At 37.6% G+C, this 17,807-nt stretch overlaps 2 protein-coding genes across 4 annotated transcripts in view; one reads left to right on the top strand and one right to left on the bottom strand.

Moving 5' to 3' along the window:
• Nucleotides 1-16,177, bottom strand: part of LOC110460031 (tankyrase-like) — a 19,491-nt gene extending 3,314 nt beyond the window's left edge. Inside the window, exons 1-3 of one of the 3 annotated variants that reach the window (XM_021512732.1) lie at nt 16,015-16,177; nt 3,397-4,544; nt 686-799 (exon numbers count right to left, since the gene is read on the bottom strand). In XM_021512732.1, the coding sequence (XP_021368407.1) occupies nt 767-799; nt 3,397-4,533 (1,170 nt within the window). In that variant the 5' untranslated portion in view covers nt 4,534-4,544; nt 16,015-16,177 and the 3' untranslated portion in view covers nt 686-766. Of the gene's footprint in view, nt 1-685; nt 800-2,142; nt 4,545-7,441; nt 7,593-11,253; nt 11,297-16,014 lie in introns of those variants that run through there. The other 2 variants (XM_021512738.1, XM_021512747.1) reach the window with 2 other exon arrangements.
• Nucleotides 16,178-16,475: 298 nt separating this feature from the next.
• The window catches only part of LOC110460021 (elongation factor G, mitochondrial-like), a 28,391-nt gene continuing 27,059 nt past the window's right edge, over nt 16,476-17,807 (top strand). Inside the window, exons 1-2 of the mRNA XM_021512724.1 lie at nt 16,476-16,619; nt 17,739-17,786. Coding sequence (XP_021368399.1) covers nt 16,545-16,619; nt 17,739-17,786 — 123 coding nt within the window. The 5' untranslated portion in view covers nt 16,476-16,544. The remainder of the gene's footprint in view (nt 16,620-17,738; nt 17,787-17,807) is intronic.

Below are 17,807 nucleotides of genomic sequence, written 5' to 3'. Positions count from 1 at the left end.
GTAGCCCTTCACCCTAGCATGCTACTGACCAAATATCATCTCCCTGGGCAGTTTGGTTATTGAGAAGAAGTTGTTTAAAGTTTTTAACATATTTGACCCCTGTGACCTTGAAAATAGATGAAGGTCATTTATTTGAACAAACTTGGTAGCCCTTCATCCCAGTTTGCTTCTGGCCAAATATCATCACCCTAGGCCTTTCGGTTATTAAGAAGAAGTCGTTTAAAGTAAAATATTGACGCCGGACGATGGACGGACGACGGACGGACGGACGGACGGACGACGGACGCCGCACCACGGCATAAGCTCACTTGGCACTTCGTGCCAGGTGAGCTAAATATATACGTGTCTTTCAAAAAGATATCCATAAAATGGACATGTTGGTCATTTTGTGCGCCCCACCCCCAAGGAATTAAAGCATCAGTTAAACTGTTGTTTATTATTCTCCTATTGCATCGACGTTGTCATTTTGTTCAGATGATATAAACTTTGTTCATTTTTTTTTTCATTTACAGAATGATGTATCACTAAAGCAATACACAATTTTTGAAACTGGATTTGGAAACCAGTTTTACAGTTAGCATGTACTTGATCTCAAATTAATTATTGTACTTGTTAATAATTCTTTCACCTGATTTTCTCTTAAATACGTTAATGATACTATCAAATAAATGTGTGTGAAAATTACCTGTGCTTTTGTTTCCCAACAACATCGTACAAACATCGTAAGATTTTGATGACCGGGTTTTCAGTTGGAGGCTTGAGCCAGTTAGAAGAAATGATGGCCACCCAGTTTGCTAATCTGCCCAGAAAATTGCAACAAAGAGTAAGATGACATTCATGAAATGCACTTTAATAATAAGGAACATGAGATGTACATGATAACAAGAATTGTCATATAATACAACGAACACATTACGTATATGGATGTGTAACACTTAACATTATACAATATCTCAGACAGTTATAAAGAACATGATATGGTCGTGTTTAACCACGGCACACATCAGTTATAACGAACATGATATGGACGTGTTTAAGCACGACACACATCAATTATAACGAACATGACATGGACGTGTTTAACCCCGACACACATCAGTTATAAAGAACATGACATGGACGTGTTAACCACAACACACATCTATTATAAAGAACATGATATGGACGTGTTTACTACGACACACATCCGTTATAAAGAATGTGATATGGTCGGGTTTAACCACGACACACATCAGTTATAACGAACATGATCTGGGCATGCTTAACCACGACACACATCCGTTATAAAGAATGTGATATGATCGTGTTTAACCACGACACACATCAGTTATAGCGAACATGATTTCGACGTGTTTAACCACGACACACATCTATTAACGACACACATCAATTATAACGAACATGATTTCGACGGGTTTAACCACGACACACATCAGTTATAGCTAACATGATATGGACGTGTTTACCACGACACACACCAGTTATAACGAACACGATATGGACGTGTTTACCACGACCCACATCCGTTATAAAGAATGTGATATGGTCGTTTTTAATCACGACACACATCAGTTATAACGAACATGATATGGACGTGTTTCACCACGACACACATCAGTTATAACGAACACGATATGGACGTGTTTAACCATGACACACATCAGTTATAAAGAACATGATATGGACGTTTTTACCACGACACACATCCGTTATAAAGAATGTGATATGGTCGTTTTTAACCACGACACACATCAGTTATAACGAACATGATCTGGGCATGCTTAACCACGACACACATCCGTTAAAAAGAATGTGATATGGTCGTGTTTAACCACGACACACATCAGTTACGTGTTTAACCACGGCACACATCAGTTATAACGAACATGATATGGACGTGTTTACCACGACACACACCAGTTATAACGAACACGATATGGACGTGTTTACCACCACACACATCAGTTATAGCGAACATGAGATGGACGTGTCTACCACGACACACATCCGTTATAAAGAATGTGATATGGTCGTTTTTAACCACGCCACACATCAGTTATAACGAACATGATATGGGCATGTTTAACCACGACACACATCCGTTATAAAGAATGTGATATGGTCGTTTTTAATCACGACACACATCAGTTATAACGAACATGAATAGGACGTGTTAAACCACGACACACATCAGTTATAGCGAACATGATTTCGACGTGTTTAACCACGACACACATCAGTTATAAAGAACATGACATGGACGTGTTAACCACAACACACATCTATTATAAAGAATGAGATATGGACGGGTTTAACCACGACACACATCAATTATAACAAACATGATATGGACGTGTTTAACCATGACACACATCAGTTATAGCGAACATGATATGGATGTGTTTACCACGACACACATCCGTTATAAAGAATGTGATATGGTCGTGTTTAACCACGACGCACATCAGTTATAGCGAACATGATATGGATGTGTTTACCACGACACACATCCGTTATAAAGAATGTGATATGGTCGTGTTTAACCACGACACACATCAGTTATAGCGAACATGATATGGACGTGTTTACCACGACACACATCCGTTATAAAGAATGTGATATGGTCGTTTTTAACCACGACACACATCAGTTATAACGAACATGATATGGGCATGTTTAACCACGACACACATCCGTTATAAAGAATGTGATATGGTCGTTTTTAACCACGACACACATCAGTTATAACGAACATGATATGGACGTGTTTAACCACAACACACATCTATTATAAAGAATGAGATATGGACGTGTTTAACCACGACACACATCAGTTATAAAGAACATGACATGGACGTGTTAACCACAACACACATCAGCTATAAAGAACATGAGTTGGACGTGTTTAACCACGACACACATCAGTTATAGCGAACATGATTTCGACGTGTTTAACCACGACACACATCAGTTATAACGAACATGAATAGGACGTGTTAAACCACGACACACATCAGTTATAGCGAACATGATTTCGACGTGTTTAACCACGACACACATCTATTATAATGAACATGCTATGGACGTGTTTAACCACGACACACATCAGTTATAACGAACATGATTTTGACGTGTTAAACCACGACACACATCAGTTATAACGAACATGATAAGGACGCATACAGTTTTACCCAGGCACATCAATTGTTATGTAAATCTTTTGCAAATATATTGTTGAGAATAAGTCTTTTCTGAATCAAAGCACTATATACATAACAGATGGTGTTAAGACTGCAATCTAAGCACTGTACATAACAGATGGTGTTAAGACTGCAATCTAAGCACTATACATAACAGATGGTGTTAAGACTGCAGAGTAAGGAGATCAATTATCACTTGTGATACATCCAACCGGTCACATGCCCATATGAGATTATGATTTGACGTCATCATGAACTTGCGACATCGCTGTCGAGCCAGGTATTGCAGTGAGGGTGGAGAGTTCTTTGACGATTTGTGAGCTTTTGTTGCACTGCGATGAAGGTCCATGAAAGGTTTTTGCAGATCTTTATGAAACGACTGAGTCACAAGTTGATGTATACTTTTCATAAGCTTTTCTTCCACAGGCAAGCCACTGGCAACTATCAGAAGGCGTAGACACTCTAGACTATCACATGCACGCTTGTTACTTGCAGAGCTCATGTCGACATCTTGTTTGTTCTCTTCATTGCGGTAGATGTTTACCCTTTTGAGGGCAATCTTTAAAGCTATGTCAATAATGCCCGGTGCATCAGCCATGTTTATTGGCTGTACGTTGAAGCATGCCCCCGATTTTAGAAGAAGAGACAAGACCCTGACATTACATTTTGTGACCGAGAGCTGTAAGGGTGAACCCCATCCAAGGTCAAACAGGTTGACCTCACAGCCATGCTGAATGAGGTACTCGGTCACATCTTCGTGACCTCCGAGAATGGCAAAATACATAGGTGTCCGTCCTCTCTGATCTTGAGCATTGTTGTTAGCGCGGTTCTCCTGTAAAGTTTTCACCAGCCCAAGGTTACCGTAGCTAGCAGCAACATGCAACGGGGTTGTTCCGTTCTCATCAGAAACACAAACATCAGCACCTTCACTTATCAGATAATTAGCGGCAGCAATTTTAAAATTGACAACCGCTTTCATCAAAGGAGTCCTTTGCCAGACGTTCACTGCGTTTATGTCTGCTTTTGCTTTTAGAATCAGAGATAAACAGTTGCCCCACTTTGGTGATTTTGTCACTATTGCACTGTGTAGAACAGACTCTCGGCTGGAATCCACTTCATGAATGTTTGCTCCAAGATCAAGCAGAAATTGAATGCATTCTGGCTGACCATGAGCAGCAGCCAAATGTAGAGCCGTAGTCTGGGAGTGGCGAAGCTTAAGGTAGCCGGTCAGGTTTGTGGAGCGTGACAAAACCTGCAGGAGTGCCACATCCCCGTCCTGTATAGCGGTCATCGCCCGAGACAATTGCTCAACCTTAGGATAACTTGCTCCCATTGTGTTAGTTTCTGAAAAATATAGAACACCAACAATTACTTTTTAATGTATTTCCTCTTTAATATAAATATAAATAGAGACCTTAGCTGCAACTTAAAAACTATATCATGACCCCACCTTAATATCTAAGAAGATGACAGAACAATTCCACTAGAAATTCTAAGATTAGGGTTGTACGTACTTCAAATGGTTTATTTATAATATGTATATATACAAATAAAGCAGAAAGATACAGCAGGCTTGTTTGTTTGTCCAGGTAGGCCACCATATCGTATGATCATAAGACATTGTTGACTTTTTCTATTTTTAGCTAAATTTTCTATTTTTGGAATTTTCTTTGTCAAAATAAAAAGATAAAGATATCAAAGTTTCCTTGAGAATGGGGCCAACATTCCACCCCAAATACATATATGAAAGCTAAAACCATGCATTTAAATCATTGTCCATGATTTTAAATACACAACATCTATATAAAGATAGAGTGTAATAGATACCAGTGTGTACAAACCTACATCTATATATATATAGCTATGACAATATTGTGTTACTAGCCACCCACATTTATAGATCTACACAGTCCCATAGCCACTTAATGTGCTATTTACATGATCTTCCTCGTATCAACAATTACAAGATATAGTAAGGCATACGGATACTTCTTTTGGAATTATTTTATGTTGATAAAATGTGTCAAAATATAAATGATACAAGAATTCCACAGGAGAAACATTGATACATTTATTATGGGAATGTACAATCTCTTTGGTCATCTTGAGGTCACAATATGAAATAGACTTAGCAAGAGACCCAGTAATCATGTTGTTTGGTATTTTTGAAACTGAAACTGAAATAACTTTCTTGATTTTAATATTAAAATATTACATATATTTGTGCAAATTAAGGAGGAAAACCCTACAATTACTGAATGGAAAACTTACATGTTTTTTTTATAAAAAAAAAGTAGAAGAGTGTGGACTTGATACATATTCAAATAAAAAAAGATTATGGTAAATCAAAAATGGAATTTCATTGACAGAATGCTCAATATGGAAACATGATTGGAGTTGTACAGTGACCTTTCATTAATCTTACTGATAATACATATTTTTGCATGTTTTGAATGTGACAACAAAAATTTGAATGAAAAAAACAAACAAACAAAATCCTCAGGATGTGTCGCCTGCTCAGTGCTTTTAGTAAGAAAATTGTTTTGGCTTGAGTTAACATGAAAACAAGAAAAAATTAACGCAGCGTTACTATGTCAAGTGTGATATGCCAAAACGCAGAAAGTTGAAACTCAACAGAAAAACCTGTGATATATATTGAACATAATTGCTTTAAGCATTAATGTACAAAATTTGAAAGGAATTGATTAGAAAATTAAAAAAGTTCTAATTTACTACACAATGCCCTTATTTGGCAATAAAAGGGGCATCACTCCACCAAAAATGCATGTAAACTTCTGAAATGCGAACTAACTCGAGCTAAAATGGTATGCAATGTGTGTACCAAGTTTGAGTTCAATCAATCCAAGGGAACTCAAGTTATCACACAGAAACCTTGTTTCGGACGACACAACCGACAACGTCGCTGCCGACAAATTTAAAATAATACCTATATGTTGCCTCGCGTTGCTGGCGACACAATTTTTCCCTATCTCATACAAGTAGAGCACATTTTTAACCCTTTCACCCCTATGCAACTTTAGTAGACCATCCCATGCATTGATCTGGATGAGTTCATTATGGTCTACAGTGGTGAAAGGGTTACAGAGTTTGGCTAATATTTTACGAAGTGATGATTTCAATGTCATCTGCAAAATAATTGAGAAAATGTATTTTTTCCAAATTGTATAAACCTACATGAACCAACTAAATAATGGATGCAAAAATTGCAAATTGGTCATGCATCAATTTACATCATGATAGAGAATGGATGACAAACAGATAAGTTTTGTGTAAATTTGAAATTTAAGAAATGATATAAAAAAAGCATCTCGGAGTACAAGCTTTGAAAATGTTTTAAAAATGTGTTTGGTGTTAACTTCGTGGAATAAAAAATGATATCTCAGGATAGGAAATGACACTGAGAGAATGATGTTTATACCCCCAAACTCCTTAAATGACAACAACAGGCCAACACCAGCGTTAGCCAACACCTTCATTCATAAAATGATAAATGCTTCTGAAATGAAATCAGTAATATAATCTATAGGGATTCTTAGAGATAAACTCATCCACCCTTGTAGGCATACACTATCTACTTTGATTCTCCGGCACATTCAATAGTTTCTCATAATTTTGCTGATTTTAAAGAAACTTCTACAACAAAATCATGTTATTATCAACTTTAGTTGATCAGAATAAGCTGTGAGGGTATAATGATATAACATACACATTTTTGTTTCATTTGCATATAAAGCCTGGATTGCGATTGTTTGTGACGTCATTGACCTCGACTGACTCTGGGCGTGACATATCATGAAAATGATTGTTTATGACATCACAAACAATAATGTGACATACCAATGGTCAATGTATTTCCACCTCACTTTGGATATCCCTGATGTCATGATCACCAATCCATGTCAGAATGACCCAGAGTTTAAAGAAAATGCTATAACCATATCTTAAAATTCTTTTGGTGGTTTCAGGTTAATTAGAATGTGGATAATCACCCCTTTCTTTTCAAAGATTTGCAGCAGTATACCACGATTATACTGTCACAAATATCTGTTTTACTGGCTCCATTCCACGTACGTCTCCAGTAAAACTCAATTAGCGACAGTATAATCACAATATACTGCCGCAAATTTCAAAATACAGTAGGGTAATTATCCCCTCATTATATTCAGCCTTTTAAAGAATGGATAACAGTAAATGCAGCCTAAAAGGTGAAGCAAACTTACCCTAGTAAATTGATGGTTTGTTATATAAAATGTCCAGTTATGTTGAAGTTGACATCTGTACGTGAACATGTGGTAAATGATAGCACCTTTAAAGTGTTCTCCCCAGGGCTAATATATCTGTGTCTATATTTAACTATAAGGCAGGTCTAGATTCTGGACATCTTATACATCACTTTGTATATAAAGAGTACATGGAGTAGCTCTATCTCTAAGGTGGCCCAGTTATTGACACGACCTTCGGAGTATGATGATGGTACATATTTTATAAATTCATGATCAACACAATAAAGACAATATAGTTTATAGTTCATACATATAACTAGTCCTACACACACACACAAGATTAGAAGACTACACACACAGCTATAGACCACAACCAAATTAAAGGACATCACAAGACTATATACAGGAAAAGACTTGATACACACACAGGACAAGGCTATAAACAGATAATAGCTTACAGGACCGGACTATAAATATAAACAGACAAGACTACTTACAGGACAGGACTATAAATATAAACAGACAACACTACATATAGGACAAGGCTATAAATATGAACAGACAACACTACATATAGGACAAGGCTATAAACAGACAAGACTATATACAGGACAAGACTACATACAGACAAGACTACATACAGGACAAAACTACATACAGACAAGACTACATACAGACAAGGCTATAAACAGACAAGACTACATACAGGACAAGGCTATAAACAGACAAGACAACATACAGGACAAGTCTATAAACAGCCAAGACTATAAACAGACAAGACTACATACCGGACAGGGCTATAAACAGACAGGACTATATACAGGACAAGACAAAATACAGGACAAGTCTATAAACAGACAAGAGTACATACAGGACAAGACTATAATATAAACAGACAACACTACATATAGGACAAGACTATAAACAGACAAGACTCCATACAGGACAAGTCTATAAACAGACAAGACTACATACAGGACAAGTCTATAAACAGACAAGACTATAAACAGACAAGACTACATACAGGACAGGGCTATAAACAGACAGGACTATATACAGGACAAGACAACATACAGGACAAGTCTATAAACAGACAAGACTACATACAGGACGAGTCTATAAACAGACAAGACTACATACAGGACAAGACTACATACAGGTCAAGACTACATACAGGACAAGTCTATAAACAGACAAGACTACATACAGGACGAGACTACACACAGGACAAGTCTATAAACAGACAAGAGTACATACAGGACAAGACTATAATATAAACAGACAACACTACATATAGGACAAGGCTATAAACAGACAAGACTATATACAGGACAAGACTACATACAGACAAGACTATATACAGGACAAGACTACATACAGACAAGACTATATACAGGACAAGACTATATACAGGACAAGACTATAAACAGACAAGCCTACATACAGGACAAGTCTATAAACAGACAGGACTACATACAGACAAGACTAAACACAGGACAAGGCTATAAACAGACATAGAAAAGACTACAACCAGGCCAAGGCTATAAACAGACAGGACTACATACAGGACAGGACTATAAATAGGACAGGCCTACATACAGGACAGGACTATAAATAGACAAGACTACTTACAGACAAGACTACATACAGGACAAGGCTACATACAGGACAAGACTACATACAGGACAAGACTACATACAGGACAAGTCTATAAACAGACAGGACTACATACAGACAAGACTAAACACAGGACAAGGCTATAAACAGACACAGACAAGACTTCAAACAGGACAAGGCTATAAACAGACAAGAGTACATACAGGACAAGACTACATACAGGACAAGACTACATACAGAAAAGACTATATACAGGACAAGACTACAAACAGACAAGACTATATACAGGACAAGCCTACATACAGACAAGACTATATACAGGACAAGCCTATATACAGGACAAGACTATAAACAGACAAGACTACATACATACAAGACTAAATACAGGACAAGGCTATAAACAGACGAGACTACATACAGGACAAGGCTTTAAACAGACAATAATACTTACAGGACAAGACTGCGTAAAGGACAAGACTACATACAGGACAAGGCTTTAAACAGACAATAATACTTACAGGACAAGACTGCGTAAAGGACAAGACTACATACAGGACAAGTCTATAAACAGACAGGACTACATACAGACAAGACTAAACACAGGACAAGGCTATAAACAGACATAGACAAGACTACAAACAGGACAAGGCTATAAACGGACAAGACTACATACAGGACAAGACTATATACAGGACAAGACTACATACAGACAAGACTAAATACAGGACAAGGCTATAAACAGACACAGACAAGACTTCAAACAGGACAAGGCTATAAACAGACAAGACTACATACAGGACAGGACTATAAATAGACAAGACTACATACAGACAAGACTACATACAGGACAAGGCTATAAACAGACATAGACAAGACTACAAACAGGACAAGGCTATAAACAGACAAGACTACATCCAGGACAAGACTATAAACAGACAAGACTACATACAGGACAAGTCTATAAACAGACAAGACTACATACAGGACGAGTCTATAAACAGACAAGACTACATACAGGACAAGACTACATACAGAACAAGACTACATACAGGACAAGACTACATAATAGTATAAACAGACAGGACTACATACAGGACGAGGCTATAAACGGGACAAGGCTATAAATATAAACAGACAAGAATACTTACGGGACAAGACTGCGTATAGGACAAGACTACATACAGGACAAGGCTATTAACAGACAAGACAACATACAGGACAAGGCTATAAACAGACAAGACAACATACAGGTCAAGGCTATAAACAGACAAGACAACATACAGGACAAGGATATAAACAGACAAGACTACATACAGGACAAGGCTACATACAGGACAAGACTACATACAGGACAAGGCTATAAACAGAGAATAATACTTATACAGGACAAGGCTATAAACAGACAAGACTACATCCAGGACAAGACTATAAACAGACAAGACTACATACAGGACAAGTCTATAAACAGACAAGTAAACAGACAAGACTGCATACAGGACAAGGCTATAAACAGACAAGACTACGTACAGTACAAGTCTATAAACAGACAAGACAAACAGACAAGAATACTTACAGGACAAGACTGCGTATAGGACAAGACTACATACAGGACAAGGCTATAAACAGCCAAGACAACATACAGGACAAGGCTATAAACAGACAAGACTTCATCCAGGACAAGGCTATAAACAGACAAGACTACATACAGGCCAAGGCTATAAACAGACAATAATACTTACAGGACAAGGCTATAGGCTATAAACAGACAAGACTACATACAGGACAGGACTCTAAATAGACAAGACTACATACAGACAAGACTACATACAGGACAAGGCTATAATATAAACAGACAAGAGTACATACAGGACAAGGCTATAAACAGACAATAATACTTACAGGACAAGGCTATAAATATAAACAGACAAGACTACATACAGCACAAGGCTATAAACAGACAAGACTACAAACAGGACAAGCCTATAGTATAAACAGACAGGACTACATACAGGATGAGGCTATAAACAGGACAAGGCTATAAATATAAACAGACAAGACTACATACAGCACAAGGCTATAAACAGACAAGACTACAAACAGGACAAGCCTATAGTATAAACAGACAGGACTACATACAGGATGAGGCTATAAACAGGACAAGGCTATAAATATAAACAGCCAAGAATACTTACAGGACAAGACTGCGTATAGGACAAGACTACATACAGGACAAGGCTATAAACAGACAAGACAACATACAGGTCAAGGCTATAAACAGACAAGACAACATACAGGACAAGGATATAAACAGACAAGACTACATACAGGACAAGGCTATAATATAAACAGACAAGACTACATACAGGACAAGGCTATAAATATAAACAGACAAGACTACATACAGCACAAGGCTATAAACAGACAAGACTACAAACAGGACAAGGCTATAGTATAAACAGACAGGACTACATACAGGACGAGGCTATAAACAGGACAAGGCTATAAATATAAACAGACAAGAATACTTACAGGACAAGACTGCGTATAGGACAAGACTACATACAGGACAAGACTACATAATAGTATAAACAGACAGGACTACATACAGGACAAGGCTATAAACAGACAAGACTATATACAGGACAAGACTACATACAGACAAGACTACTTACAGGACAAGACTACATACAGGACAAGGCTATAAACAGACAAGACTATCTACAGGACAAGACTACATACAGAACAAGACTACTTACAGGACAAGACTACTTACAGGACAAGACTTCATACAGGACAAGGCTATAAACAGACAAGATTACATACAGGACAAGGCTATAAAAAGACAAGACTACATACAGGACAAGGGTATAAACAGACAAGACTACATACAGGACTAGACTATAAACAGACAAGACTACATACAGGACAACAGGGTTCGAAATTTACTCTTATTTACACGCAATTTGCGTTAGGATTTTGAGATTTGCGTTTTGATATGGGTTCCAAAACGAAAATACTTGCGTCTGGTATTTTACTGCAGCATGTGTGTATAAATTGTGTCAATATTTCCGGATCATCGATATATTTGTAACAAGTGCTGGTCTATGGTCAGGACTCGTCGATGTGCCGATCAAAACATAATCTGTAAGTTGTACACATGTGTGCGTGTCTAAATATAGCACAAGTACTAAGTCTCGTTTAGTGTCGGCAATAATGAGAGTGTATTTCGGAACATATATATGTGCAGACAGCGTCAAAAGTCAAAGCTCAAACGATGATTACGGTTTTTTTTAAAAGAAAATTGGAACCTGACGGCACTGAAGGCACTAAAAAGTGCATACACTAACAGAACCACCGTCGAAGACTGAAGCTCAGCCTCTCGTACAAATAAATACAGTACAGAAATGGCTGACTTTGCACCAAGACCATTCGTCAACAGGTGGTGGATCAATGGCCAGCGGACAAAGCGCCAAACCACCTTGCCATATGGGCCCCACCAGTAGAAACACTATACATGTCGTTGGATGATTCTTAAATAAAATTTTGACGTCCAAATATTTTGCTTCTTGATTTGTCAATTTGCTTCTAACTTTTGAAACCACAAGCAACAGTTTGCTTGTGGATTTAAAAATTAAATTCAATCCTTGGGACAAGGCTATAAACAGACAAGACTACATACAGGACAAGGCTATAAACAGACAAGACTACATACAGGAAAAGGTCATAAACAGACAAGACTACATACAGGACAAGTCTATAAACAGGACAAAACTACTAACAGGACAAGACTACATACAGGACAAGGCTATAAACAGACAAGACTTCATACAGAACAAGACTACATACAGAACAAGACTACATACAGGACAAGACTACATACAGAACAAGACTACATACAGGACAAGACTACATACAGGACAAGACTATAAACAGACAAGACTACATACAGGACAAGTCTATAAACAGGACAAAACTACTAACAGGACAAGACTACATACAGGACAAGGCTATAAACATACAAGACTACATACAGGACAAGGCTATAGTATAAACAGGACAGAGCTACATACAGGATAAGACTACACATATGACAAGATTACATACATGACAAGGCTATAAACAGACAAGACTACATACAGTGCAAGGCTATAAACAGACAAGACTTCATACAGAACAAGACTACATACAGAACAAGACTACATACAGAACAAGACTACATACAGGACAAGACTACATACAGGACAAGACTATAAACAGACAAGACTACATACAGGACAAGGCTATAAACAGACAAGACTACATACAGGACAAGGCTATAGTATAAACAGGGCAGAGCTACATACAGGATAAGACTACACATATGACAAGATTACATACAGGACAAGGCTATAAACAGACAAGACTACATACAGGGCAAGGCTATAAACAGACAAGACTTCATACAGAACAAGACTACATACAGAACAAGACTACATACAGGACAAGACTACATACAGGACAAGACTACATACAGAACAAGACTACATACAGAACAAGACTACATAGAGGACCAGACTACATACAGAATAAGACTACATACAGGATAAGACTACATACAGGACAGGACTACACACAAGACAGGACTACATACAGAACAAGAATACATACAGGACCAGACTACATACAGAACAAGACTACATACAGGATAAGACTACATACAGGACAGGACTACATACAGGATAAGACTACATACAGGACAGGACTACGTATATACGGGACTGGACAGGACTATAAACAAGACAAGACTACATACAGGACAAGACTATACACAGGAGAACTATAAACAGGACATGCATAAACACATGTACAGAACAAGACGATGAACAGGACAAGACTACATACATGACTAAGCTAAAAAATTAAAACAGGACAGGACTTCATGTACCCATCAAGACTACATACAGAACAAGAATACATACAGGCCCAGACTACATACAGAACAAGACTACATACATGACTAAGCTAAAAAATTAAACCGGGACAGGACTTCATGTACACATCAAGACTACATACAGAACAAGACTACATACAGAACAAGACTACATACAGAACAAGACTACATACAGGATAAGACTACATACAGGACAGGACTACACACAAGACAGGACTACATACAGAACAAGAATACATACAGGCCCAGACTACATACAGAACAAGACTACATACAGAACAAGACTACATACATGACTAAGCTAAAAAATTAAAACAGGACAGGACTTCATGTACCCATCAAGACTACATACAGAACAAGAATACATACAGGCCCAGACTACATACAGAACAAGACTACATAGAGGACAAGACTACATACATGACTAAGCTAAAAAATTAAAACAGGACAGGACTTCATGTACACAGCAAGACTACATACAGAACAAGAATACATACAGGCCCAGACTACATACAGAACAAGACTACATACAGGACAAGACCACAAGTATACATCAAGACTACATACAGGACAAGAATACATACAGGACCAGACTACATACAAGACAAGACTACATACAAGACAAGACTACATACATGACAGGACTACATATATACGGGACTGGACAACACTACATACAGGACTAGGCTACAAATTAAAACAGGACAGGACTACATACAGGGCAAGATTACATACAGGAAAAGACTATAACAGGACAAGACTACATACAGAACAACACTTCAACGTTACAGAACAAGACAATAAACAGGACAGGACTACACACAGGGCAAGACTATAACAGGACAGAACTTTAAATAGGACAAGACTACACACAGGACAGGACTACACACAGGACAAGTCTATAAATAGGACAGGACTACATACATGACAAGACTATAAATAGGACAAGACTACACACAGGACAGAACTATAAATAGGACAAGACTACACACAGGACAAGACTATAAATAGGACAGGACTACATACAGGACAGGACTATAAATAGGACAGGACTATAAATAGGACAAGACTACACACAGGACAGGACTACACACTGGACAAGTCTATAAATAGGACAGGACTACATACAGGACAGGACTATAAATAGGACAAGACTACACACAGGACAGGACTATGAATATGACAAGACTACACACAGGACAAAACTACACACAGGACAAGTCTATAAATAGGACAGGACTATACACAGGACAAGTCTATAAATAGGACAGGACTATATACAGGACAGGACTATAAATAGGACAGGACTACATACAGGACAGGACTATAAATAGGACAAGTCTATACACAGGAAAGGACTACACACAGGACAATACCACACACAGGACAAGACTACATATATATATATACAGAAAAGGACGATAAACAGGACAGGACTACATATATACAGGATTAGCCTTTCAAATAGACCAAGGTGACATACAGGACAGAACTACATACTGGACAGGACTACATACTGGACAGGACTACCTACTGGACAGGACTACATACAGGACAGGACTACATACTGGACAGGACTATATGCAGAACAAGACTACAAACAGGACAGGACTACATACAGGACAGGACTACATACCTGACAGGACTATATGCAGAACAAGACTACATACAGGACAGGACTACATAATGGACAGGACTATATGCAGAACAAGACTAAGAACAAAACTACACACAGGTTAATGTTACAATTAGGAAAACATTATAAATGCAGGACACCACGTGCACATACATGTATGACAACATTGACAAGACTGCATACATGTTAAGGCTACAGACGAGCCAGCTAAGGCTAAGACAAGACTAACTGTTACAAAGGTCAAAACGAAATACAAGAATTAAGAACTATAAAATCGTACACTTTGCGAAGTTCAGTAGCCTTATGTCTAACTGATTACGAGTCAGCTGTCAGTGAATCGACAATATTGTGATATACTGCATATGTTTTAGGTTTACAGTAATTTACCTTTTCTGTTCAAGTCGTTACAACTTTTGAGGACCTCTCGGGTCCTCCAGTCAACTTCAAACCATGAAAATCATATCCTTAGGATGACAGTACAGTGACAATACAAGATATATTGCCGTTATAAGGATCCACACTGTTTACAAAAATGTCGGCTTTAATATTCGTATACTCTTGGTCGTGTGTCTTTCAGGTTAACGTAAAGTCAAGAAACGTCTGAACGAAAGGGTCACTCAGTGCCAGAGGTCAAAGGTTAAGCTTAAACTTTGTTATCGTGATATTGAGTTACCCATTTCAGTATCATGACATTCTTGTTACCTAGTTGAGAAATGAGTTTCTTTATAAAATGGATTTAAGCTTTCGGTTTTGTTGGATATGTCAGAGACGTGAATTATACGTCTCCTATATATGTAACGGCCTGTGCTATATATGTCAGACATGCGCATTGTAATATAAACTGCTTCCGGTGCACATGTGAAAGCGACTTTGCCGATGTGCCGAATCAATGTCAACGTAATTTTGAACAACATTGAATGAAAATGAAGTTATTAACAGTTGCAAAAACATGTTCCTGTTTACGTGGGGTTGGATGTTCCAGACTGCCAAAGGTAAGAGCTTGTAATATACACGCCATTGAGATGACTGCGATTTTGATTTGTTACGAAAGCCGGTGTCCATGTCTGCATGTTAAATAATAAGCTTCTAGACCAACTGATATATTGTGTACAACATTTGTTGATTGGCTACGCATGCATATTGTTTGGTCATCTTAGAACATTATATGAACTATATGTGACCTAATCAGTGGACACTCATGCGTCATCCTGGTCACGACATCACTGTAACAGGAAAGGAAGAATGCACGGTCAGGGGTTCGAATCCGGGACCCTCCGAACTCTAGACGGACGCTCTACTAATCAAGCTACACGGTCGCCAACAATCGACACAATCCAGTTCCGCTGCATTTATTTTCTACATTTAGATTTTGTGAAGTTTCACAAAAGTAGTAAATATTCTTTTAATCAAAGCCTCATCCCCCGAAGTTTGCTACCCCCATCCCAACAACCTGCAGCCTGGGAATTTTCCTAAAAAGAATAGATATGTCCTATGTCTCAATACAATGATAATATTCCCAATTTTGAACCCTCGCAGAAACTGGGTCAGCCATTGTACAAGGAAATTTAGAGATTAAAAAATATTTGCAAATTAAGGATTGGTGATATTGACATTATTGTTAATAGCAATGAGTTTGACAGAAACATTTAATTGATCTGCTGCAATTGAGAATATATTCAAAGGTGCCTCAAAAATTGGGCAATTGAGTCAAAATTGTTTCCGGTAAAGATAGTAGCTATGTATACTGTGAAATACAACATATATCAGAATAAGAATGGAAGATTGATAGCTCTACAAAATATTAGATAATGAAACTATAAGCACTGATGTCATAGCATTAAGCATATGATTAACATGCACAGCTATACACTATGCCCATGTAGATGTTTACATACAGTAATTTATCCAAAATAGGAAGAGTATTTTATCTTTAAAATTAATGTTATTTCATCATTAAAACTGGGAATATAACAATATTACTTTTGTCACAGACTTATAGTAATTAGATTACCAGCTGATCTAATGTTAACTTTCTGGATCAACCTCATTCGGCATGAGAATTCATGTATCTTTTTAACGAATGTTTTTAATTATGTATATATATTTTGCAGGTCAGCTATATTCAGGCAGCAAATTATGCAGGAGGCAGGACCTTTGGCGTAAGTTAACGCTGTTTTATA

The sequence above is a fragment of the Mizuhopecten yessoensis genome, unplaced genomic scaffold, assembly GCF_002113885.1.
Source record: "Mizuhopecten yessoensis strain PY_sf001 unplaced genomic scaffold, ASM211388v2 scaffold1321, whole genome shotgun sequence".
Classification (NCBI taxonomy): Eukaryota; Metazoa; Mollusca; class Bivalvia; order Pectinida; family Pectinidae; genus Mizuhopecten; species Mizuhopecten yessoensis.
Note: the sequence above shows the minus strand (reverse complement) of the source record. Positions and strands in the feature narration are given on the sequence as shown.